Here is a 24,960-nt window from a genome sequence, read left to right as displayed (position 1 = left end):
ACATTGCAGAGGGCATTTAAACATACAGAACTCGGGACCTGTGAATCTGACCCCACCCTTCTCTGTGAAAGAATAAAGAGCAACTGGTACCTCTCCTGACGGGAACATCCAATGTAACATTCAGTAAAGGGATCATCTCTTCCTCCTTCAAAAAAAGTATAGTCCAACCAACAGTGAAGAAACCCATCCTGGACAGATTGGACCTGGCTCTAATATCAAGCAATAAGCTTCTTGTTAATGAGCAAGCTCATGCAGAAGCTAGCCAAAGGCTACCTTCAAGCTCATCTAACTAAGCCAATATCATAGACTCTGCACAATCTGGATACAGATCAGGACATGGAATGAAAGCAGCATTAGTGGTCTGTTGGATGATTTCCTCCTGTCAGTGGATGGAGGGCACACATCCACTCTCCTATGCCTGGACCTCTCTGCAGTATTTGACACAGTCTTTTAAGAAATATTGCCGTCCTGTCTCAGGGATGTGCACTAAAATGCTTTGTGTTCTTCCTGGAGCCAAGGGATACACTCAAAGGGGATAGTAATAGGAAACTGTATATAAAGCACCAAACCTTTCATTTGCAACATCCCACAAGGATCAGTTCTCTTTTGGTCATATTTATAACTCATGTACAACCACTAGGGGAACTGAGAAGACATCATGGACTCAAGTAAAAGTCAAGAGTCAATGATATGCAATGACATACCCTATCACAATACAGTTCTACCTATCTTTCACAACAAAGACAATAACACTGTCATTAACCTGACCAGTGCTTGGCCGAGATGAACTCATGGATGAAGAACAGTTGGTTGAAACTGAATTCAGTCAGAACAAAAATTATATTGGTTGACAGAAGAAAACACGAAGAGGAATTTACAGGCACTGGTTGGGGATAACCAGTTGGTCAAATCAATCTGCAGTTTAGCAGGCTCCTGGATTCTTTGCTTCTAAGCTCTCACACAGCAGCATCTGCACATTCTAACATCTGTTGCTGGCTAGGAACCTGCAACCTGGTGGACAATAACCTGTAACTGAAAACACACTTCTTTGCTATGCAACTTACCTGGAAACTACACTAGTACAAAAATGCATGAGCACTTGTCCTCAGGAACACAAGTTAGCACAAGCGCTTCAGACCTGTCCTCCGCTCACTACACTGGCTTCCCATAGGCTATTATGTAAAATTCAAAGTTTCAGTCATCATCTTTTAGGTGCCTAATGATCTGGGTTTGGGATACCTAAGAAATCACTTCAAGTTCTGAGAGGAGGACTGCAATAGAAAACTCCATTCTTCAGGCACGATAGAACTCTTTGCTGCAAGGGTAAAGCTTGTTTGTGTAGGAGATAGAGCTTTACCTCATCCAGTGCACAATTGTGGAACAATCTTCTGGAGAATCTAAGAAGCAGCACAAACGTCCCTCAGTTTTATGGCCAACAGTAATACTAATCTATTACTGGCCAGCCAAAGATTTTCTTTAGCTATTTTTCTGCACCAGTGATTGCCGTTTTAGATTGCAATGTAATTCTGATGCAAAAAATCTTAGTTAAACTGGAATTAAGGGGGAGTCAACTCACCAGCCCTTCTGAAAAGATTTTAAAGAATGTTTCAATTCTAAGGAACAAAAAAAAAACCCAAGAAAGCACAGAAATTATAAGTCAAGGTTCCACCTTAAAAATGACAAACAATAAGAACATAAGTGCCCATCTCAATCTCTCGCTCTCACGCACACACTCACACTCACACACCCACGCAAAGGCTTTTGATGCCAAGCTCTAAGCTGGAACCTCTCAAGCAAACCCATTGTTTTCATCTTTTGGGGGTGGAGGAGCATAATAAATTCCAAAACAGCATTATAGATCATTGTGATCGCTAAATTCAAAACTTCCAGCAAAAGGCAAAAAATAATTTTCCCATACTTGCTGAGATTTTAAAAAGGCAGTATTTAGTCTCATATCAAATGTTTCACCCCTCTGTTAATACACTGCAAGGTAAAACACAGCAAGGCAAACAACAGAGGAGGGCTCTAAAAATAGTAATACATTTTTTTCTCTCAGAAAGAGGATCATGTCTACATCTTAGACATGGATTAAAATTGGCAACATGAGCATCCAGAGCAGGCTCTGGAGTTCGTAATGCCACCTTAATTTATTGCTAGAAGGTAACACTAATTAACGATTCCAGAAAAGCACAGGAAAAACTTCATCCAGTTTCCCTAAAGGAGCCATCATACTGAATTCAGAATTTTTTGTCATAAAAGTGAATCAGATTTTCTTGATGACATGACAATTTTTTTTTCCATGTTAGTGAGTTTTCCTTGCATATTAGCAAAACTGAAAATTAATGCAACATATCATGGAATATTGCTTCCACAATGAGATTTAATAAACTATTATTAAAGAAATGTTGTGTCCTATGTTGGTGCTCTCTCTCCATTATGATAAACACAAAGATAAATCTGTTAAATATGTTTGTATTTTTGCGATTGTTTCCAATAATGTTTAACAGGAACACCAAAACCAGAACATGCATTTTGGCCAGATTTCCTGATGCACTTGAGGAAAGCTTAATCATATAAAGGGAGTGGTGGGGAGAGATGGCTTTTGGCCACTTTTGGCTTGGCTGCTGGCACATCTTAGAACAAGCCGCCCTTCATTGCATTAGGATGTAAGGGATTGCCCCCCCTTGGGGCTGTTATGACAACAAAAATCAACAGAGAATAGTATGCTACTCCAGCATGTCACTCCCTCTCTCCTGCCCTTTGCACACCCTTGACATGCCTCCTATGCTGTTGGGAGAGAAATCAGGAGGAAGTAGCATAGAGCCAGTTAAGCTTTGCCAGGAGAATCCCTAGTATACTAGTGGAGCACACATTATGGATAGCTTTAAGTGCCCTTGATAGCACAGGAATTGTGCAAAGGGGACTTGGTGGGGCTAAGGATCTGACCCACTATATATTTATGTTTACACACAATATGTTTTCAGCACTCATTTGGATGAGTTGGTTACTCATGAGTGTCACAGCAAATAATAAACAAAACTAACCAAAGATAATCTGACTTCTCACAAGTGAGTTTATCCTAAATGAGTGCTGATAAAACCATGCCACCACATGGTTTTATGTTTTACCATGTCATCACATCATGTATTCTCCATGCTCCATATATACAATACACCAAATATAGTATCATGAACTCTTTTATATAGCATAGACAAGCTATTTTACAAATATTCTAGAACATTATTTATTGAAATTTTCCTCCTCCAGGTTTAAGGACATAGTTCCAAGTGGACCAAGCTCAAAGGGGAGCCATAATAAACTTCTAAAACACTAAAAACCTACCTTTAAAATAGCTTTTCAAAATGTTATTTTAAGATCCAACCTGTTGGTATCTTCTAAGACAAGAATTAAGTGTGGTCTGTCTTTCTCAATGTTATAAAGCTCTCCTTTCCACACCTGCAGAGTTATTAAATACCAGAACTTAGGGTTCCCTAACTGAATAAGCAGAACTCTCAGAATATGATTCTCAGTGTAAATAATACTTATGGTCACAAATTCAAAATTCAAATTATGTGACTATTAACTTAAAATTCTGTTTTCTTGAACATTATTTCTGTACAAATCTGCTAGAATACTCACAGAAGGTGAATAAAGGAACATTATGTGCCCTAAGCACCACTTACACCTTCAAAATAAGGCAAATTACTACTAACAGCTGCATACCAAATACACATACATAAACATTTGTACAATTTGGCAAGTACGAAATTCTGGCAAATGGTTTTTGCTCATTCATATAGCTACCCAGATCCAGACCAGCCTTTCTCCCCTTTCCGTTTTTGTCTTAAACAACCCATAGTTGGGCCTTGTAAATCCTGACTAGCTAATCTGAAGAAAAACATATTCAGAATACCTTAATGCTCAGAATACCTTAATGGTGTTCAGGCTGTTTTTGGATGCTTAAGTGGATTATTCTGGCCATCATTGTTCGGCAAGTAAAGAATACAGGCTGACAGACTTTCCACATGTGCCACTGTTCTAGTCAACAATAAAACAGATTTCTGGGCTCTAGTCCCAATGCAGCGTTTCTAGCTTTGTAACACACATATGCCAATGGTTTACACTTTTATGTTATCTCCTCCAACCTTAATGAAGTTAATCAAATGAACTTCACCTAACCAGCAGACAAAAGCATGTGTTGCTTGAGTCAGGAGAACAGAAGCCTTGCAATGAGGTTTGTAGAATGGCATCCTAAACCATTCAAACAACTAAAAAAAAAAGTTTTTCTTTGTTTGACTAGGCTGGAGTCTTGCCACCACATCAAAGCAGAGGTAATTTTTTCATCAAGTAGCTTGTGAAAAATTTACCAAAATATTAGTACTGAAATTTTTCTAGAAATACCATTAAAATGTTATATTTTTATGGAAATCAGTAGCTTGACAGAGATGTGCCATTATCTTCCATAGGATCAGGAAACAATACAATCACATTCTTGGGAGATGGCAATTTTGGTTGTTTAGTTTCCATTGTTCTACTAAAAGAGGTAGAACTACAACTAGATCTAGCTGAAACTTTTCAACTTATTTTTTCCCCATGAAAAATGTTTAAAAAATTATACAATGTGGGTGATAATGGGGGAGGAAGGAAAGAGAGCACTACAAACCCAGCAATGGCAGCAGTAGGTGGGTTCTGGGCACTTTGATGCATCTCTCACACACCTGCAGCTACATACAGGGCTGTATAAATGGCTAACCTGTCTGGCCCCAGGATCTTAGGTATCTTGAAGAGAAGGGCCAGGAAAGAGCAAGACAGAGGGAAATGAGAGTAGGGGGAGAGAGAGAGAGAGAGTGCAACTCAGGAGTGGGGAAGAAGGAGAAACAGAGATAGATAATATAGAGGAAAAGATTGATATATAGTTAGTACTACGTATGTGAGAAAAATACAGTCAGGGGAATCTCTGGGGAGATTAGAAATGGGCATTAGAAAAGCAGACAGGGAAATTCTTGGAGAAATATACAAGAGGGGATAGAGGTACAGACTATCTGGAGAGGAACAGTTTTGAGTAGGCCAGAGAGAAAGGCATATTGAGATCTTCTCTATTTGCCAAACATGGTGAATAGAATTGTCCTTAACCAAAACACATTTTCAAATCTTCAGAAAGATTCAGTTTGCGTTTGCTATGAAGAATGAACAGTGGTTCAGGGGAATTCTTACTGAATATTTAACCAAATCAGATTGCACATCCCTAATCATTATTAAGTGCTGACATTATGTTCTGCCCTGTACAACACAGAAATAAAGACATTGCACTGGACCATGGATTTTACACTCTGGATAATTTTAATAACTATAAAGTTTATGCCATAGTTCTACTCAAACCACATGCATGCAGCAATTAATTCCCTCGAGCACTTCTCAAGCAAAGTTGTTATTTAAAAACACAAAAATGTTTTCTATATACTCTGGTTTTCATATTTGTGTGTGGCTCAAAACTAGATTAAATGTTTTCAGACACATCAAACAGCTAAAATGGATGGGAAAGTATGGGCCGAATCCTGTGAAGTGTGAACTTTGGCAATTCCCACTGACTTCAATGAAAGTTGTAGATGCGTAGGACCTTTCAGGATTTGGTCTGTGTTAGTTGTCAGAACTAGTTAGATCAAACAAATACAAAAAAAATCAAACTGTCCCTGAGAGATGCATAAGATTAGGTAATCACGGTGTTATTCCAATTCCTGTAAAGAAAAAAAAAACCACTTTTTTGTTGTTGTTTTTTTTCCATTTCCTGTTACGTGACAAATGGCTACAGTTATTCACACCAGCTTCAAATTGTTCACTTCTTGTGCTGTGCAAGAGAGGAACGTATTATGCAGGGAGTTTGGCCTGATCATATCCATTTTGTTATTTTAAAACCCTGCTAAATTTTCTATACAGCAAATGAAAAAAGAGCAAGCCATTCATACTGTATTCTGTTTGTCAGCAAGAAGAGGACAGGAGCATAAAGTGGGATATAACTTGCACCCGTTGTGCCCAGTCATCCCCAGAGTAAAAAACATTTCCACAAAACAAAATGCCCTCAAAATTGTTAACTCCCCATCTGGGAATGGAGCACTTACATGTGTACACACATATTTGTTGACTGTGTGCAAATACAGTGGAGATCTTGCATAGTTGTTGATTGATATATAAAGTGAGCTGCGTCTACATGAACAAAATGTACAAAACAGACAGTTTTGAACTCATCTAATAACTAAAACCCGAAATGCAAACAATTCCTCCCATCTCAAACCCACCCCTGGAGCAAATACTTAAGAAGAGATGGGCATTATGTTTAAAGTCACTGGGCTCCATCAAACTAGTCGGAAAAGGGAATTCAAAGTTGGGAACCCTTCATAGAAAATGTCCTGCCACCACCCCGCAGACATTTAAATCTTGGTCCTGTGAGCTTAAATGCCCATGAATATAACAGCTATGTCAGCTCATTGGGAAGAAGTGGTCTTTCATGTAGCCAGGTGTGAAGCTAAACAAAGCTTGTAGATCAACTTTAACACCTTGAATTGCATCCAGAAGAAACCAGGAATCCAGTGCAGTTATCTGAGAACTGGCGTATCATGTTGCCTTTGGCTAATACCATCTAAAAATGTGGGCAGTAACCCAGCCTAAAAGTCACAGGTACACCGATAACCCCAGGTAGAGCAATAACCCAGCCTAAAAGTCACAAAGACATGGATTACTATAACTAAGTCTGGCTCTACAAGAAAAGTTTGTAAATAGAAGACATGGGTGAAAAAAAGGCCTTTTTGGCCCCTGATATCACCAGGTTTCTTGTGAAGAAGGAGTGGAGAAGTCCAAGAGAACTCTCAAAATAAAAGCCTCCTAGAAAAACAGCAAACAAATCCCAATAATGAGGAGAAGTATAGTCCTCCTATGCCATCAAATCCTTCCCCCAACCATGAAGGTCAAATACACCTTATCTGAGCTGAACTTTGGCCTAGTCTCAGCCATCTGAGTGCCAGATTTGGCCAGGCACTGGTCAAACACTGATACTAAACTGTCCAGACACAGAAAAAACAAGGAAAATCTGTATATCTTCTTCACATTAAGGACACCACACACCCAAATTTCCTTACCACTTCCATGATGACACTCATAGATGTTGAAAGGAGAATGAGAAAACAGAGCCTTGCAAAAACCACTACAAGATTTTTCTTGCATGCAACTTCCCCAAATCACCTTCTGAGACCTACTGAAGAGAAAAGAATATCTGCCTCAACCAAGGGCTGCAGGACAGCTAACAAAACCTCATGGGCAATAGTATCAAATGATGTTAAGAGATCTAAGAGAGTCAGTATAGCCACCTGGCCATTATCCATCACCAGGAGGATATACCAGCTCCTGGGAACAGTGTCATTTCCTCCATGGTCAGCACTAAAGATGGACTGGAAGGGATCCAAGGCCTTGAACTGATACCAAAGTTGCCTCTCCACAGCCCTCTCAACAATCTGCCACAGATAGGGAATCTTCCACAGACAGTGTCAAGAGATGATTTCCGGGCTAAGGGCGTACCAGCTGTTCCTTAGAGGGAACTGGAACCCCACCTCCACTTGGGAGGCATCTACAGTATTTAACACCAATGGATCCCATATTTTCCTACTTGATTTTGCAAGATATGAGCACATGAGTTCAACATTGTAAAGTTTCTGATAGGCTTCACCAGTAAGTGGACAGAGAATATTATTGCTGTGTCTCTTAGTGCCTGAAAACTACCAGGTTTTTGACTTCATAGCTTTTCCTCTGAACACAATGATACCACCACTGAGACAGGCCACAGTTGAGTACTCTTTCAACCCTGCAGTGACTGTGGGTGGCCATCCTTTTGGACTAGTTACTAATCTGAACTCCAAAGACTTAAATGACAATGTGTGCCAAGATGATCTCTTCGATCAAATGGTTACAATTATTGACAAAGAAGATGGACTGGATGGAAAAACAATCTTCATGTACAAGTTCCTTGCTGAACTTGGCCTACTTGTCATGGTTCATCTACATCAAAGCTCTCCTTTGCAGTGATGCCTATAAAAAAAAAAAAAAAAAAAAACACACTTGACAGCGGTTGGTGCACTGAAACCACAGTCTATCATGCTGACCAATACTGTCGCCTTGTTTCTTTGTACTCCCTCACCTATCTGTTTATATCCATCCGTTGTCTCCTGTCTTATACTTAGATTGTAAGCTCTTTTTGTTCTGTGTTTGTATAGCACAATAGGGTCTATGACTAGACTCCTGATCTATAACTAGAACTTCTAGGCATTATGGTAATACAAATAATTAGTAATAAAAATTCAGTGGTTACAGTCTAAAATCTTCACTAGTACCTCCAAATGTTCAGTGAAAAAATATGGTCAAAACATCCCTAGAAAAGATATCCCCTCCAGCCCTGCCCAGCCTCTCCAATGGCAGCCATTCTAGATTGAATCCACAAAGTATAGAAAATGGAAAATTCCTCACAAAAGGAAAAACTATTTTTAAGTAGAGATAGCCTCCTAATTTTCAGCTCTCACACACTTTACAAAGAACCATCTGCCTATTTCACAGAAAAGATCACAGAATCAGGGATAACCTCATAGAAAGTATGTAATGCTACCATCCCATCTTCATTCTCAGAATCTGAGATTCACACAACAGGAAGGCCTACTAATATTAAAGACCATCCAAACCTGACCCCTAGTCCTAAGGATCTGGAGGACTGCCTGGAAATGCTCTAATCTGACTCAGAACCTTACTCTCAAAGTGCTCCCATAAGGTAGCGGTAGACAACTGCACCTCTCACTTATGAAGATGTGTGAGGCTATATTGTTCCTCTCATGTCCTATTTAATGCATCTATGGAGCTACATGGGGGATCATGAGATGTCAAGATCTACATGGTTAAACATATGTAAAAATACTCAATTATGTAGCTCCTTCACTACCATCACCATGACCCAGTTGATCCGGTGCCTATGCAAAATCAATTCCTACAGCTAGATGAAAAGTTTCTTGCTGAAGCTGAACCTGAATCTGGGAAAGTTGAAAATGATACTCGTGGGTAGAGGAATGGTCTACTGCCTAAGAACCCTGAGGAAGGAAATATTCTGGGGGCCTGTATTGGTCAAGGGCAGAGGAGAGTAGAAGAGCCCAGAAAGGGGAAAGGAGGATTTTTTGAAACAAGAGGGAGAACTAAACATTCAGACCACTACCCTCCAAAACATATGTTTGAGCTGCAATGAAGGAGGGAGCAAGGAACACAGAGACATGTTGTAACCTTCTGGGTTTTTGGTTTTTTTTTAGTAGTTACCAAAAGAGATACAGAAAGGTCACACCTGCTTCTGGGTGCAGTGAGAGCTTCAGCATCTCAAAGTTTCAAAGGATACTTACAAGGTTGAAAAGAACTTTTATTTATTTTGAATGGTCAACCTGAAAAATTGCAAGATATAAATTTCTCCATAAAGAATCGCTGGTGAATCAGAACTAGAGAGTTAATACTATTATTTTCACAAACTTTTAAAACAACAAAGTAGTAGTAGCAAAGCTCATGTTTTTGAGAACAATGAATGGGGAAGATTTAATGGCTGGTTATAAAGCAGATCTAACAGTGTAACACCTGGCTCCCTCACAACGGCGTTCACTTTTCTTTCACGTTGGAATATTTGGACTAACAAAGCTGACTTTGCAACATGATCTACTGTTTTCGAGGCTAGAAAATATGATAAACAGTACAAACAGGTGAAACAGGCAACTTCAAAACCAGGTGAATGCTGTCAAAAATATTTCACAGAAAGGAAAGAAGATAAACCTATAAGCAAAGTTCTCCCCCACTCCTTCATTTTGTTATAATGGGTTTTTGACAGTGTAGATTCAGTTTGAAATTTTTTGGTTTTTTACATGCTGAAATGTTTTCTTCTCTATTTACCATGTCAGAATGAAATATCACACACTACACAATGCAGGTTATTAGAAAGCTTTTGGATATTGACGAGATAAAGCCCAGAAATGGAGGCAGAAAAGATTAAGCAGTACTTAGTCTGAGTGTACCATAAAATGAAAGTAATACTGATAAGCATGACAGTATTCGTGGGTCCACATCTAAGCCAGAAACACCTACTTTGCAACAGAGTGGAAAACAAAATTCCTAAAGCAGAAGCAATTAGGCATTTTTGTCACCTCCAAAAGGATAAAGGGTAATGGGAAGAGAAGTATCATCATGATTCAAATGGTACTCCAAACAGTTGTCACAGATGGAAAGTATTCTGTGGAACATACCATTTATTTGACACAACCAAAAAAGACATTATGGTCTAGAATGATCCACTCCTGTCACAGCAAATAGGAATTAATCGTGTCAGAAAAAAAAAAAAGCAATCTCAGGAAGCTTCTGAGCTCCCAATAATCAACACTCTACATGTTTGCAGGGATGTAGAGATACTATTTTCATCATCACACTGAACATCATTCTGAAAGTAACACACCCTCAGACTTGATAGTTCTATGAATTATGGCATATCTTCATACTTTCAGCCGTGCAACTGCTAATTCAATGGCACTGAAATGTCATTTGGGGTGTTTTTAGTTTGATGGAAATAGCATATTTAACAGTAACTCAAGCATCACCTTTTTATAATTGTAATTATAAATCGATGTCAATGGGAGTCACACGTGCATAAGTGAGACTAAAATTTATCCCATAATTCATAGTTTAAGTAGGGATTTTTTTTTCAAATCAGTCGGGAATAATTTTTTTTAAATAAGACTTTCTTTCCCATTTCTTAACCAAAGAATACATAGTTTGAATACATAGTTTTACTACTTGATCTTAATATTCAAGATGTGTACGTGTTTTATATTGTTCCACTAAATTTACTTTAAAGTAACATGCAAGAACCAAGACATAACAATAGCCCCATTGTTTTATCTTTGATGGTAGTCTAGAGAAACAAACAAAAAATCCTACATAATATTTTAAGAAACATTTCCCAGGTGACACAAACCTACAAAAAACAATCAAATCCTTTACTTATCCCATTGGGCTTTAATATTGCACATTTCACAGAACTCTCTCATCTGAGATCCCTGCAAGACCAAGTCACACTGACAAACACAGGAAGAATGGCCTTTGAATGTATTTGCTTTTGTCACAATATTAGTGTTGTTTATTTCAGTTTAGAGTGTCAATTTATAGTCAACAAAACATTTGCACTAGAATTACAGATTTTAAAAAAGAAAAAACATTTACACAGAGGGACAGATCCATGGACCTATGACCATTTACATCAGTTCAGGATCTGCCCCAGATTGTTTGAATAAACTATATCATAGTTGGTAGCCTCAGAAATTGATTTCCCTTTTCATTATATTACTTTACAAGGACTAAAGCTAAAATCTTCAAAATGATTAGTGATTTTGGGTGCCCAATTTGAGATACCTTAAGGAAGCCTGATTTTCAGAGCATGGCTGATCAGAATTTTCTGAAAATGTGGCCCCTTTAAGGCGTTTTACATTGAGTTTCCAAAAATTGAGACACACTCACACACACACTGGCATACACACACAGAAATAAATATAAATAAAGTTGTATTTTCCTCCAAACAAATGTTACAATGCTCTGTTTCCTAGAAAATTCAGTGCTAGTAGTATGTAGTTGTGCACAGTTATTTCCAGAGTGGAGTTTTGCTACTTTCTATGGAGCCAGTTTAAGCAATCCTGCAAGTAATTCCCTTTTTACATTTCACATAGATATTGACTCAATAAAATAAGTATCATGACAATATTATTTTAAAGGTAAAATGTAAAGGAGGAAAGGGAACAAACATTATCTTTGCTTTGCTGTTCATCTTTAAGACTCATCTACACAAGCAGAAATCAAACCCATTTTCAAAAATGGCTTTACTAACACAAAAAGAAAAGGAGTACTTGTGGCACCTTAGGTTAGTCTCTAAGGTGCCACAAGTACTCCTTTTCTTTTTGCGAATACAGACTAACACGGCTGCTACTCTGAAACCTTTACTAACACAGTTTCAGCTACATACTTGAGCTAAATTACATTGTTTTAACAATCCTGCTAGTATGTCCACACTTCCTCTTAAGAAACTATGTTAGAAGTGCTTTGAAATACTTGGAATCCTGGGTCACGTAAGCTAGAGTATCTCATTATCCTCCAGAGTGTTTCTTGTCAAGAAAGGTAGATTAATGGCCAAATATTTTAGTACAATTTTCTAAAAACGTTCAGATTTCTCCATTTTACACATACACTGCAATATACTAGTCTGCCATATCTACCGTGTTGACTAGATTGGAAAACTAAAAACTCATGCTACATGCACTTAGGGCTTGATCGTGTTCCCACTGAAGTCAATAGGAGCTTTGCCATTGCCTTCAGTAGAAACAGAATCAGGCCCTCAGTTTGCTGGCTTCATACTGCAGATTATCAGATCACCTGCAGGGATGAACTCATCTGGTTATGTAGTCATCCTGTCCATATTACAAAGTAAGCTATAGCATTTAGGCATAACACTTAAATATTGACCAGACATAATGAAATGATTGAAATAAAAATTGATAGCATTTTTATAATACTAAAAAGGTATTGTCACTGGAACTCACAACCTATGGCATTGCACCTCAGTTCTGCTCTATTCCCTTATTTTTTATATCTGTCACTCTCTTTTTTAGTACTATTTAAAAAAATCACTTGCATCATCAATAAGTCTTAATCTTTCATTAAAAGTTGGCAACTAAAACTATACACTCTGGGTAAAGCTGGTCAGTTAGTATTTGTTGGTTGAATAATTTACTCAATGATTTTCATGATATTTCTACAAAAAATACCTGATTTGTTTAACTCTGTGCCCAATCCTATGAAGAGAGGAGAATCTCCAGTAAGCAGCAGCTCAGCACCCTCAAGTCTCACCACAGTCAAAAGTTTGAAGCACTGGGCCCACTGAGCAACTGGCTCTAACACTTCCAAATGAGCCATTGGAGTCTATATGGTAATGTGGTTGGAGACTTTTTAAAAGGCAGATTATTGATCCAACTGATTGCAAAAGCTTCACATGGTTTAAATCCCTATTTTGTGCATCACTGAAATGACCGATCATAACAGCTTTTTGCTGTTATGGGCACAGAGCAGAGTTAGACAAATATCACATACACGTACCAAGGAACAACTCCAGAGCCCATGGCCTAGATGGCATAACTTTGCCAGGGACTGGGCCAATGAATTGGGACACATATGAAAAGTGGGGTGGACTGTGGGAAGAATCCTTTCTTCAGGCTATAGAGCTACTCTATCGTCCACACTCTAGCTCAGCAACTGAAGTAACCTCTGAAGACCCTTAAATAATCCTCTCACTGCACAACCGTGGCTCTTCCAGCCCGACCCCCACCCCTTCCCTCTGCCACCATGCCTCAGTCTTTCCTCCTTACCTCCCATCAGAGGGGTGTTGCCACTCACAGAGCAGGGCTCTGCACCATATAAGGAGGGCATACTCCTTGAGAAGCACATTCACAACCTGTGCAGAAGGGCCATCTTGTCCCACTACCAAGAGGCCTTTCTCAGCCTTGGAAAAGGAAGCTGGATATGCCCTTAATCCTGTTAAAAAGTAACAAATGGCATTTTTTATGAAAAAGGTTAGTTTGAATGTGCAGTAGCTCCTTCTCTTTCCATCTCAAACAGGCCACTAAATGATGCTTGATGCCATGCACTAGTGGGCTGCAAAACTTCAGTAATTCAATAACAACAGTCATATAAATTCTAGGAGGTGGTAAAAAGGCAACTGAAAGCATTACCTAATGGACTGTTTTGTTTTTTGCTTTTCATTCTTAACACTTTAGAGTCAAACCCTTTTATTTTTCAAATCAACTAAAAGGAAATAAAATCAAACAATTTGCTTCCAGGCTGAAATATCTTTATGCCCCGTTTCAGCCTGGGTCAAAATTTTAACTCTTTATAAATAAAATGTCTAATAAAAATGCTGAGATGACATTCTTAACTATAGTAATATGAGAAAATGCAGTATTATGTAACTGAAATTCAATCAGAGACTAAAATGAAAAGGGATAATAGAGCAACTAGACTTCATCAGATGCTGGTTATTGTGAGCATTTTATGTACTGTCTCAGTTTCAGTATCCTTGCCTCGAGTGGACTTGAAGCCAAATCAGCCTGTCTATGAAAGAAACTGCATTTATAAGTTTTCAAGGGTGTTACAGTCTACTGGTAAACAAAACAGAAACTGTGGCACAGGTTTTCAAGAGAGATCAGTGTTCACATAGGCACCAAAATCAGTAGCCAGATTTTCAAAAGAGCTCAGCATGTTTCGTGCTGAATTTATTTCAATATTGAGCCATGAATGTCACAAAGAGAACCTGCTGAGTGCAGAACTCTTGAAAATCTAGCACCAATTGCGTATTCTGAAAACTTGAAAATCTGGTCCTACATGAACATTTTTACTGACATTCCCCCTACACTGCACATGACAAGTAAATACTCTCATGGACTTCAGTGAGAATTTTGCCAGCAAAAGGATCATGGAATTAGACCACAAATGGGAAATTGCCATTTTTCTCTTCTTTTTGGTATCTACACCAATTTAACTTCAGTGTTTAACAAATGAAGATACATTTCTGATGTGCACACTAAGCTATTCACAGAATAATTCAAGTGAGAATTCAGTTGTAGGCACAGCACCATCAAACAAACATGCAAGAGGATCCCATGCCAAGTTAAATCTGCTAATATAGCGCTGAATAGCCTGGTCTGATATAGAATAAAGGAAATTTCTTATGGCCTGATCCTGCCACCTTTAATTGCACTGAATATAGTACCTTAACCCAAAAAGCAATGTCATTAGTTTCTACAAGGTTGGCTGTGGCGTAAGATGATATTCAATGTCAGCTACTGTAGAAGAACTGGACCCTTATTTTGTAGAGAATAATTAATAACTCTTAGTGAAAGTCTTTTCTTTACTACATCTTTTGTACTTTTTATCAAGGCATACTGAAGACCAATAGAGTTACACTGTCTGAAACAGTGTAAATAAAATCAGAATCAGGCCCCAAAAGCTTTACTCAGTGACTTCATTCTCCAACTGGAAACTTTAGGGCACAAATACACTTCCCTTTTAAACTGACTGATGTATAGGTAAGAAAACCCTTAAAAGTTTCTTAAAAGCATACAAAACGTCAAAGATTTATTTAGGGATAAGTGAAAAAAAAAAAAAGAGGGCGTATTCCCCTTGATCAGTGATTCACAAAGCAGCTTTGCGCTACAGACAAAAAGATAAATGAAGCGTAGATATTAGAAGTAATACTTAAAACAGCATAATCCATATCTCCGTAAGTACACATTACAAATTAGAAATACAGTGCGGTAAATAGAGCTACACAGTATGTATTATCTTAACAGGTGATTTTTTTAAAATATGCATTCACTGTATTTGCCTAGTTCTTTTCATCTCTCCTTTCCATTCAAATAAACTGTAAAGCATTCACTAATGAAACGCCAGACTGTTTATTTATCATCAAAGTACCTTTTCAATTTTAACTAGCTTAAAACTAACATGTATTTGTAACCAATGTACAATTTTAATTAACTTTTTAAAGTAAAACCTGAAGGTTTTAAAACAAAATAATAATGCTGATACAAAACACATTAATTTCAAATAACATAAGAGAGATTTCTACAATAGCAAACCTTCTGCAACACTGAAACCAGTTTTCAGTAAACTATGTGACACAAAAGAATAAAATCACCATGGGCAGAACAACTGTAGAAAAGTACATGAGTGAATCCCTAATTCTTGGTCTTCTAGAAATATAATTTCTCAAAGTACTGTGATGCTGGCCACTGTATACCAGATAATTGTAGGTACCACAAGTTAGGTATCAGACAATTTAAAAATATAATAAAATAAAAATCTTTTGACTCAGGCGTTCTTGAATGAGAAGCACAATACTTAATCAACATGTGTGTGATGCATTTACCTATTCAACCCTCTTCTCAAAATTACTTTGAGCCTCATCCTACAGGCTTTGGCTTCAGTGCCAGTGTGCACTATTCAAGAACGCAGGACAGAGCCTTCAGAATAAAATATTGGTAATTCATGCTCCCAGCTGATTTATAGAGATTGGAAGGTTGACTTAAGATGGTAATTTTTCTTGTAAGGGCTTCTGGAATCATATTATTCAGAAAGTTACTGTGTGGTTTAAACAATTTTCTGCTTTTTCTTTATATTACACCAAAGCCAAGTATTTACTTATTAGTTGCATTCATGTAAGAACTTTACTATGGAGTATTTTCCCAACCATTTCAGTATCAAATAACTGGTCTTATTGGAACTTTCTGTAAAATCACTCAGATTTTACAAATGGTCTTATCATTACATAAACCTTTTTCTGTCAAGATGTAGACATGACAAGTTCTAGAAGAAAGTTACTGATAATTAAATTATACACATTGACATAACAATAGCATACCTTCAATTTCGTTAATAATCTTGAACTAATGAAAAACGTTTCCCCTCAACAATTATCAACTGTGCAAGTAGAACTGTAGCAGCTACACACCTCTTAATTCTCAAATATATCCTTATAATCCGAGATCTGATCCACTCTGTTGACATCAGTAGCAAGACTATAATTTACTTCAACAGCTTTAGATCAGTCCCCAGTTCATGCAGTAGGTCCAGATCATGCGAAGATTTGTGCACATGCTTAACTTTATGCACAGTAAGTAGTCCCGTTAAAGCCAATGTAAATTAGTTATTATAGTAATTAGTAATTCATACAATAAATATATTACTAAGTACAAGGAACTAAAATTTATTTCAGTAGTTATTTAATGACAAGTAAAATGATCATTCATTAAAATATTTAGAGACTAGTAAAGATTTAATTGATGTGTATCTCATGATTAGCAGTTAAACCCAGCTCATTTGGTACTTAGTTTTATTTTAATTATCTTCACAAATATAAATAGGACGTATATTTAAGACACAGACAAGATTTATGCAATCATGCAATGAAAATCTGGAAAGTCAAGCTGCCAAACCAAAAATGTCACTTATCTGTAACTCCCCAACTTCTGGATCATGGCTCTATGTATGTAAATTTAAATATCAGCAAGGAGAAAACAGACACAGCAGGGAGGGAACTATCACAAGGAACAAGTGTCCTGGGTTTAATTTTGTAAGGCCAACAGCAGCAAGAACTTTAAAGTACTTTAAAGTCTGCTAAAGCTCTTGATTTTGAGTGAAAAGGAGGGGGGAGGGAAGGTGAGGGGTTATTTGGGAGTGTGAGAAGTGTGACAGTTCATATAGCATACCATCCCGAGATATTTTTACATCATTTTTATGGTAGGTACAGTTTGGAGCTTGTCAATTCTAACTATAAGCAAGTGACTTTCCTGTGTAGAGGTGTGTAGGGGAAAAGAAATGAAAAAGAACTAACAGGAGAAAATATGAACAAACCTAAGCATAACTACTGAACAGATTTCTCCTCTCCTTAAAAAACAAAACCATTATTGTGCAATACATTTCCTTTTGGCCCAGAGTATATTTACTCCACATAAACACAGATACATCTCTCCTTGCTTTCCTGGGATAGTCTGTTTTTTTTAATTTATTTATTTTTGAAATGTTTTTACTGGTGATTCTCTTAAGAATTCCATCTGTAGTATTATAGTACAAAACAGCTAGAAAACCAAATGCCATGAATGCCTCTCTCCTTCAGAAGTTTCAATACTCTAGACATTCATAGGTTTTCAAAGCTGCTGGTTGATGATATAATGAGAGGAACTGTGATTTATGCATGAATCAGCAACTCCTTTTCATAATGTCATGGTGCAGTGAACCCTGCAAAGCTGGAAGACTTGATTTAAAATGGAAATGCTCAACCCCCTCTTGAGCCAGCAAGATTAAACTTCCAAGATCTTACATATATTACCTCTGTGCCCAGGCTACTTTATGAATAACTTGTTACTATTATTGAGCTTTTACATTACCCTGAGGAAACTTCTCTTGAAGGGACTCAAATCTCTTTTTAGGGTAAAAAAAAAAAATTAGCGTTCACAAAATAACTGGTACCGTTTAGCGTTTGAAGGGTTACAGGAAGATTGTGAAGGTTCATCACCTCAGCTGTTTTCTGTTTTGATGTAATTACACAATATAATCTATTCCTGATATTGTAGATGAGGAGTGATTTCATCAGTTGCGTTGGGTTTAGTTATACTGTGCTAAAGGAGGAATAGTTCATTTTTCTGGATAACCTCCAGTTTTACGCGATAGATCACCGCCAATACTGTAACCTTGTCACAACTGTTAAAAGCCAAAATCTCCCAAACACCAGTTTGTGGTGCATTGTAGTGACCTTGTAACTTTCCTTTCCCCTTTACTTCTTTCCCTGATTTACGTCATTGGAATCACCTATGCGCATCGAAATCTGCTGCTTCTAGCGCGCTTCCCCCTCAGAGAAAGACTGTACTCTTGGCTCCTGGGCACCACTCACACTGGTCTCATCCGCGTCAGGGCTGCACAGTCCCTCAATGAAAACCACGAACCGGAGCCTCCCCTCCGGCATGAAAGAAATGGTGCTACTCGATTGACACCAGCTGCTGAAGATCTGCCCTCAAGTATTTGCTAAAGACCAAAATGAACCCTCCCAAACGGCAGCTTGCGGTGTGTGTTACACAACTTAGTGCAACCTGTGCTACCCTCAGCAGAGCCTCCCTCCCAACGCATCTGCCTTTTGGTCATCATCTACCGATCAGAAGGACTCACTCACCGGACTGTTTGCTGCCTGTTTTGACAACTGTCAACCTCGCAAGCCTCCTTCCTTTGTTTGTGCGTATGGGAACGTAATGCTTTAAACAGTTCTGCTTTGTGTAAAAGCCACTCGTTCCGTCTGTAGACTCAGTATTTACGTGCAATTAAATGTTTTCAATAATACATATGATCTTTAACTAAGAACACTTTTTGAACAGCCTGCGTCCTGGGTTTCCTTTAGTTATTTTGGGAGGTACTTTGCTTACGGTCTAATATTGGGGTTTGATATGTCTGTGTCCGTGCTAACTTCTGAAACGTGTCTCTCTTTCAAAAGAATGATTTACAAACATTTAAAATCGATACCCAACGCTGAGTAAGACTTCCTATCCTCTCAACAATTTCACCTGGAAAAAGAGGAACTGGAAAGGCTGACTGGTGGTGGAAGTAGTCTGCCATCTGCTGGATGCTTAATCTATGCCTGACATTTTTGTCTTCGGTCTGTGAACCTACTTTTAAAGCTGCAGAACTCCATTTTTACAATGACTGGGTAGAGTTTCTAGCGGTCGGAACAGCATTTTGTTTTATTCAGTCACTGCCATGACTACTTTGAATAGTAACGGTTTCTCCTGAATGTTATGATTGTCCATTTAGCTTACTGAACTTTGGTTTAGGCGTGGGCTAAACTAGCAGAAGAACACCTCTGCTAAGCAAGGTTGATGAACTGACTATATTGTAGAATGCCTGGGTAAAGATCCAGCAGCAGTTTCCAATATCACTTTTATTTCACCTGTAAGATGCTTTGTAGGTCACCACAAGAAAACAAACTGCGAGAGAACCAGATACAGAACCTCAGTTCTCAAACAAGAACGAATTTCATAAGATGAGGTAGTGGAAACGGTAATGGGGGGGGGGAAAGCTAATTTTGAAATGTTCAGTACCTCCAGTTCTAAACGAACTACTAATTTTTATCTGGCTCAGCAAATACTGGTCTCCAGTATCCTCTGTTGGCTGATCACAAACCTTTCCTGGGTGGTAATCGAAGAAGTACTATTTCTAATTATTTTTAGTATGTGCCTCTCGATTCAATCCAGATCCAACAGGATACCTGCACTAAACAGTCAGTTGTGATAGACTTGAGAGACACTACCTGCTCTTACTTTACTCACTTTAGCTTGTCATGGACCGGGCTGTTATCCTAGACCCCAATCTGCAAGTCGCTCGAAAATGGAAGTTTTGGATTTGGCCACACACAGAAAGACAAGAGAAAAAGGAGAGCCCGCTGAAAGCCTATATCAGCTCTTTAATGACGTAAGAGCCTTTCATAAACCCTCCAGGGGTCCGGTAAATATTGTAGGAGTTGTCTGGAGGAAGATATTTAAGCTCAAGAACTAGTCAGGCACAAACATCAAATGTGGTTTATTAAGGAAAGCAGGATTCCTCCACTTTCTGGAAGAAATTGAAAAGCAGCCATGTTTGCCGTTAGAGATTGTTAGCAACAGGAAAATCGCTGGTGCTGCTTTAAATAAATCACATTCAGGAGTTCATTGACTTGGGAGTGGAAAAGCATGAAAACACAGAACAATCATTCAGGCTGACCTTGAATTTTGCCAGGACTAGAATTTTAAGGAACATCTAGATTCAGTTGATTAATTTCCAACAAAATGTTTTGAAAATACTACCCAGAAATAGTACTAAGTCCCTAGAGTCTCGCACGATATTTGATGAGCTGAGAACTCGTCAATTAAATAAATTGGGCAGTTCTCTCACATTACGGTAAATAACTAATGCGATAAAATTATGAAACTAGCTGGCTGTTGGAGTAAATCTGTTGTTCCCAGCCATTAATACCCGTATTCAAAGATAACAGCAAGGTTTTTCTTTAAAAGGGTACTTTCTTCTTTCATTCCCACTTTTTAAGGACAAATTAAAAAATGAGAGGCTGTGGCTGAGTATGCAGCCTACACGCAGAATTAAGGGAAACTTCAGTGTGACCATGCAATGCTCTCTTCGTAGTGTACAATAAGGGGAAGTCAGTTTCCTGAGCTAGTAACCATGTGTGTTGCCTGCTTGTCCTTGTAAACGGTGTCTCTGCAGTGGACTCATTTCACCGCAAACAGATGCGGTAGGAGAGCAAGACTGAAAGCCGGAGACTATGTCGGAAGCCATTTGGAGCATGGGGAACAAATTACAGCTTTTAATGCTCCCGATGGACAGGTGTGCCTTTTTAGGGCTCCTGGATTTGTTACAATTGTCATTTTTAAACGGTTGTCTGGGTTTGCCACTCTGTATCGCACGGTTTCTCCTTAAAGTTAGAATGACAAATTGTAGCTCCAATCGGCTGGATCTGAGATGATTTTTCTCTTTAGGCAGGCACCTAAATGGGAGTCCTCCCTGTCTTTTTTTTTTTTTTTTAAAGGTGTTGCGCCGCCAGTGTACAATCAGGGAATCTCAGAGGCTAGGCTGAGCGTTCATAATTCATTCCCAGAACTTAAAAGCGCATTTCTCATTCAATATATTGCACAGGTTTAAACAATCCTCCGACACTGAAACAATGCAAAATATGGGCGTAAAATTATCCCTTGGAATCGTTGCGTACACACATACACCACTAGATAAAATTTCCAAATGAGTCTGTAGCATACGTTATTGCAAAGCACCTTACTCTCCACGGTATGCATCCGATGAAGTGAGCTGTAGCTCACGAAAGCTCATGCTCAAATAAATTGGTTAGTCTCTAAGGTGCCACAAGTCCTCCTTTTCTTTTTACTCGAGGAATCGCTCTCTCTTTTAATCGCACTAAGACTAAAACCCCGACTCCAGCTATTTTCATATACCCCACTCAAAGGATGTATTTGTTATACATCTAGGCAGATTTATTATGTTTTCTTGGTGTATCTTTATTTTACCAAGGAGACGAAAAACAACCGTGTCTCTGCCTGTGATTTTAAGAGGAGGGGATGATCACGGCTCTCGAGTCTACCTGCTCAGCCAAATTTGCTAATCGTTCAATCAACTATTTCGGATAATGTGATGTGGTTTGCAACCAACGATGTTTGTAGGGGCTTTTCAGTGCTGGTTTTACCGTGGTATTTTCCCGCGTGACCCTGGCATTTTACCTATTGTCTGAGCCCGCTGCAAAACCACTGAACACGGGGAAACATACAGGAAATCGCGGGGATGGGAAGGGATGGCAACTGTTCTGGCCCTATGAAATTATAATACAGTAGATTATAAGAATACCACAGAGTCTGTGTCGGAAGAAAGCATCAATTTTCCAACAGTACTACCCTCGAGGTGGCAATGATTGTATACAGGGAGTGAGCGGGCTCTTTCTTAATGTGCATTTACTCCCGAAAATCCCATCTTTTTGCTGGTCTCTTTGTTAACGTGCCCCCCGCCACCCTGGAGGGGTTCCTCAGAGAGGCTTGAATTATTGGGGTAACGGTAGGAAGGGAGAACTTGATGTAATATGGAGAATTGCAAACAGTAAAATGGCTGATCCGTGACTCATTTAGCTATTGATGCTCAGACCCGAGCGGATCCACTCGCGTTTGGCTTCCCCCGCTCCCGATCGCCTCGCACATCCTGCTTTATTTGTCAGAGCACCGCTGTGCTGTACCACACCAAGGCGGAAGTCAGGACCGCCGCTCAACGGAGCTAGAACTGCACAGCTTTCGTGGGCAGCAGGCTCTCTTGGTTAAGTTTAATTGATTAATTGGAGAGCTAAATGGATCTCCGCTCAACAGCTCCTAGCTCAGCCTGGAGCGTTTAATTTGCTGACCCTGCCTGTCCAACTGGCCTGGGAAAGCGAACATATGGTCCCACGCCATGTGCAGTAAGCCAGGCTTATGTAATGTATGGAAAGAGCAGAAAAGGAACCATTTTAAACCTGGACCATCTGTAAAGCAGTGTGTGCCATCCGCGGGGGAGGCGCCCTTTAAGCCCCAAAGTCATCGCCAGAGGAGCGCCATTAGATGGGCGCGTTCTTCCCAAACCTGCCCCCACAGCTTCCCGGGGGGCAAAGCACTGCACAGCCCGCACACCACCCTCTCCCACAGCCCCATTCCCAGTGCGCACGCGTCCCTGCTCCCCTCCTCCCCCGAACACGAGAGAAAGGGGTCCAGGCGGTCTCACGCCTCCCCCAGAGCAGTCCGGTCCACAGCTATTTGAATGACACCAGCATTCAGTACTCACAAGCATTGGTGACGGCGAAGCTGTTGGCTACCTCCAGGTTGTCGATGTGGGGCGTCAGCCTAAACTCTGAAGTGGAAAACTGAACCATCCCTACCCGAAATGCACTGTATTCCTGATCGGCACCCCTCGGAAACAACCCTCCTGCAGGGAAACAAACACACATAAAACACAACAAGAGACCAGATCAGTGCTGCAAAGTGGGAAGCTTCAGCTTCAGGGGACTGACGCTTGGGCATCGCATCGCTTGGGAGCCACTTATTCTCGCTGGCAGGGAAAGAGGCAGCTACATGCACGCTCGCTCTGGGGCGGTGGATCTCTTCTAGTCAGCTGTCTCAGAGGGGCATGTTATTTGTTGGGAGCCGTTGATTCTGCATCACGCCAGAGAGATGCGAGTCTCTTAATAACGTGCATAGCCTGCATCGGCAAACCGCTATCGGACCAGCTACACGATTTCGTTTCTGTTTAAGGCAAAGGGGGGATAGCCATCATTTCTGAAGGGAGGGGGCGTCATACAAAATCACACACACACAGATGTGTGTGTGTATAATACATAGCATTCAGTGCTTGACAGGACATGAATACTCAAGCGCAATGCCAGCTGTGAATGAACGAATAAATAATCCCTCCAAATTAAACCTCAATCAGAAAAAAAAATAAATAAAAAATCCTGCAGTGCAGAGAAACCTACCTATTTGTATGCTGTTAGAATAGACCCCCCAAATCAGTCCCCAGAACACAGGAGACAGGAAGACAGAAATATGCATAATCTTTTGCATTTCCATTAAAAGTAGAGCATCCACGAAGCCACAAACGATCCCTTTCCTCCTCCTCGTTCTTTGTCAGTTCTCGCCAGCGAATTAGATCCTCTGCAATGTTGGGCGAGGGACCAGACCACCCGAAGAAAGGAAAATAACCCCGAAGCGCCGGAAGCGGGAAAAGCCTTTGCACAAGGTCTGGTCCTTGTCCCGGCTCCAGAAGTAAGAAGGCTGCTTGAACGCTGCCGTGGTCCCAGTACATCCAGCACACGCACATGCACTCACACACTCGCACCCCCTCGCGCTAGCTCACAGGCTGGGGAGCGGGGAAGAACCCGGCGCGCGTGCGCGAGCAGCACAGCGCGCGGGAGCGCGCGCCCACCCCCACTTTCCCTCCTTGCCCCCAGCTCTGGAGCGCGGCTTGAGCTGCTCGCCCGGCGCAGCATCAGGGCTGCGCTGCTGCGGCTGCTTCCCGCGTCCCCCCAGGGCCGCTGCAGCCGGGACAGCGCTAACCAGGGGGCTGGCGCCTTTGCGCACCGCGGACAGCGCCGCAGCCAGAGCGACGGAGCCGCCGCTGACCTACCCGCCGCCGGTCCCCAGTGCTGCAGGGGTCTCCCGACGGGCTCGCCTGGGGGCAGCGCGGGCGGCTCGCTGGCCTAACCGCTCCCCCGCCCAGCTGTGCTGGGTAAAGGTCTCCCTTATCTGTCAATGGCTAGGTCAAGGAGGGGGGTGGGGTGGGTGTGTTCAGCTGCGGCGGAGCACAGGGCCTCCCTTCCCCCACACCGGAGCCGTGCAGGCGCGTGGCGGCGGCAGTGCGGAGGGGCTGCTCTCCCGCATGCTGCATGCGGGCCGGCTTCCGGCTGGCAGCCGGCGTTGGCGGCACGCTGGCCCAAAGCGCCTCGTGCTGCAGCCGAAAGGGACCCGGAGCCGACGCGGGAGTCGGGCTCTGCCTCCCGCTCCACGCGCACCAGGACCCGCTGGTTCTGCGGCAGACGCGGAGCTCGCCCAGCGGGGCCCTAAGCGGCTCTGGCCCGCGGAGTCAGAGCGGGGGCGGCCGCTGAACTTTGAGCAGCGAGAGAAAGGAAACGGCCCGGACGCGCTTCCCTACGTGATTTGTTTTGTTTCAGCCACTTAGGCGCGGACTCTCAAGAGAAGCTTAAGGGTGTTGGGTGCTCAACAGGAGCTGGCGCCTAATTCCCTTAGGCTTTTTTTGAAA

General features: G+C 40.6%; 1 protein-coding gene and 1 long non-coding RNA gene across 9 annotated transcripts in view; one reads left to right on the top strand and one right to left on the bottom strand.

The window, feature by feature from the left end:
- Positions 1–24,546, bottom strand: part of GRIA2 (glutamate ionotropic receptor AMPA type subunit 2) — a 115,705-nt gene extending 91,159 nt beyond the window's left edge. For 4 of the 8 annotated variants that reach the window (XM_073341445.2, XM_073341448.2, XM_073341446.2 and 1 more), the window contains exons 1-2: positions 23,678–24,543; positions 22,990–23,130 (exon numbers count right to left, since the gene is read on the bottom strand). In XM_073341445.2, the coding sequence (XP_073197546.1) occupies positions 22,990–23,130; positions 23,678–23,771 (235 nt within the window). In that variant the 5' untranslated portion in view covers positions 23,772–24,543. Of the gene's footprint in view, positions 1–13,460; positions 13,627–22,989; positions 23,131–23,677 lie in introns of those variants that run through there. The other 4 variants (XM_073341447.1, XM_073341452.2, XM_073341454.2 and 1 more) reach the window with 3 other exon arrangements.
- The window catches only part of LOC140910482 (uncharacterized), a 126,197-nt gene continuing 125,389 nt past the window's right edge, over positions 24,153–24,960 (top strand). Inside the window, exon 1 of the long non-coding RNA XR_012158605.2 lies at positions 24,153–24,429. This is a non-coding gene — a long non-coding RNA (uncharacterized LOC140910482). The remainder of the gene's footprint in view (positions 24,430–24,960) is intronic.

The sequence above is a fragment of the Lepidochelys kempii genome, chromosome 4, assembly GCF_965140285.1.
Source record: "Lepidochelys kempii isolate rLepKem1 chromosome 4, rLepKem1.hap1, whole genome shotgun sequence".
NCBI lineage: Eukaryota > Metazoa > Chordata > Testudines > Cheloniidae > Lepidochelys > Lepidochelys kempii.
Note: the sequence above shows the minus strand (reverse complement) of the source record. Positions and strands in the feature narration are given on the sequence as shown.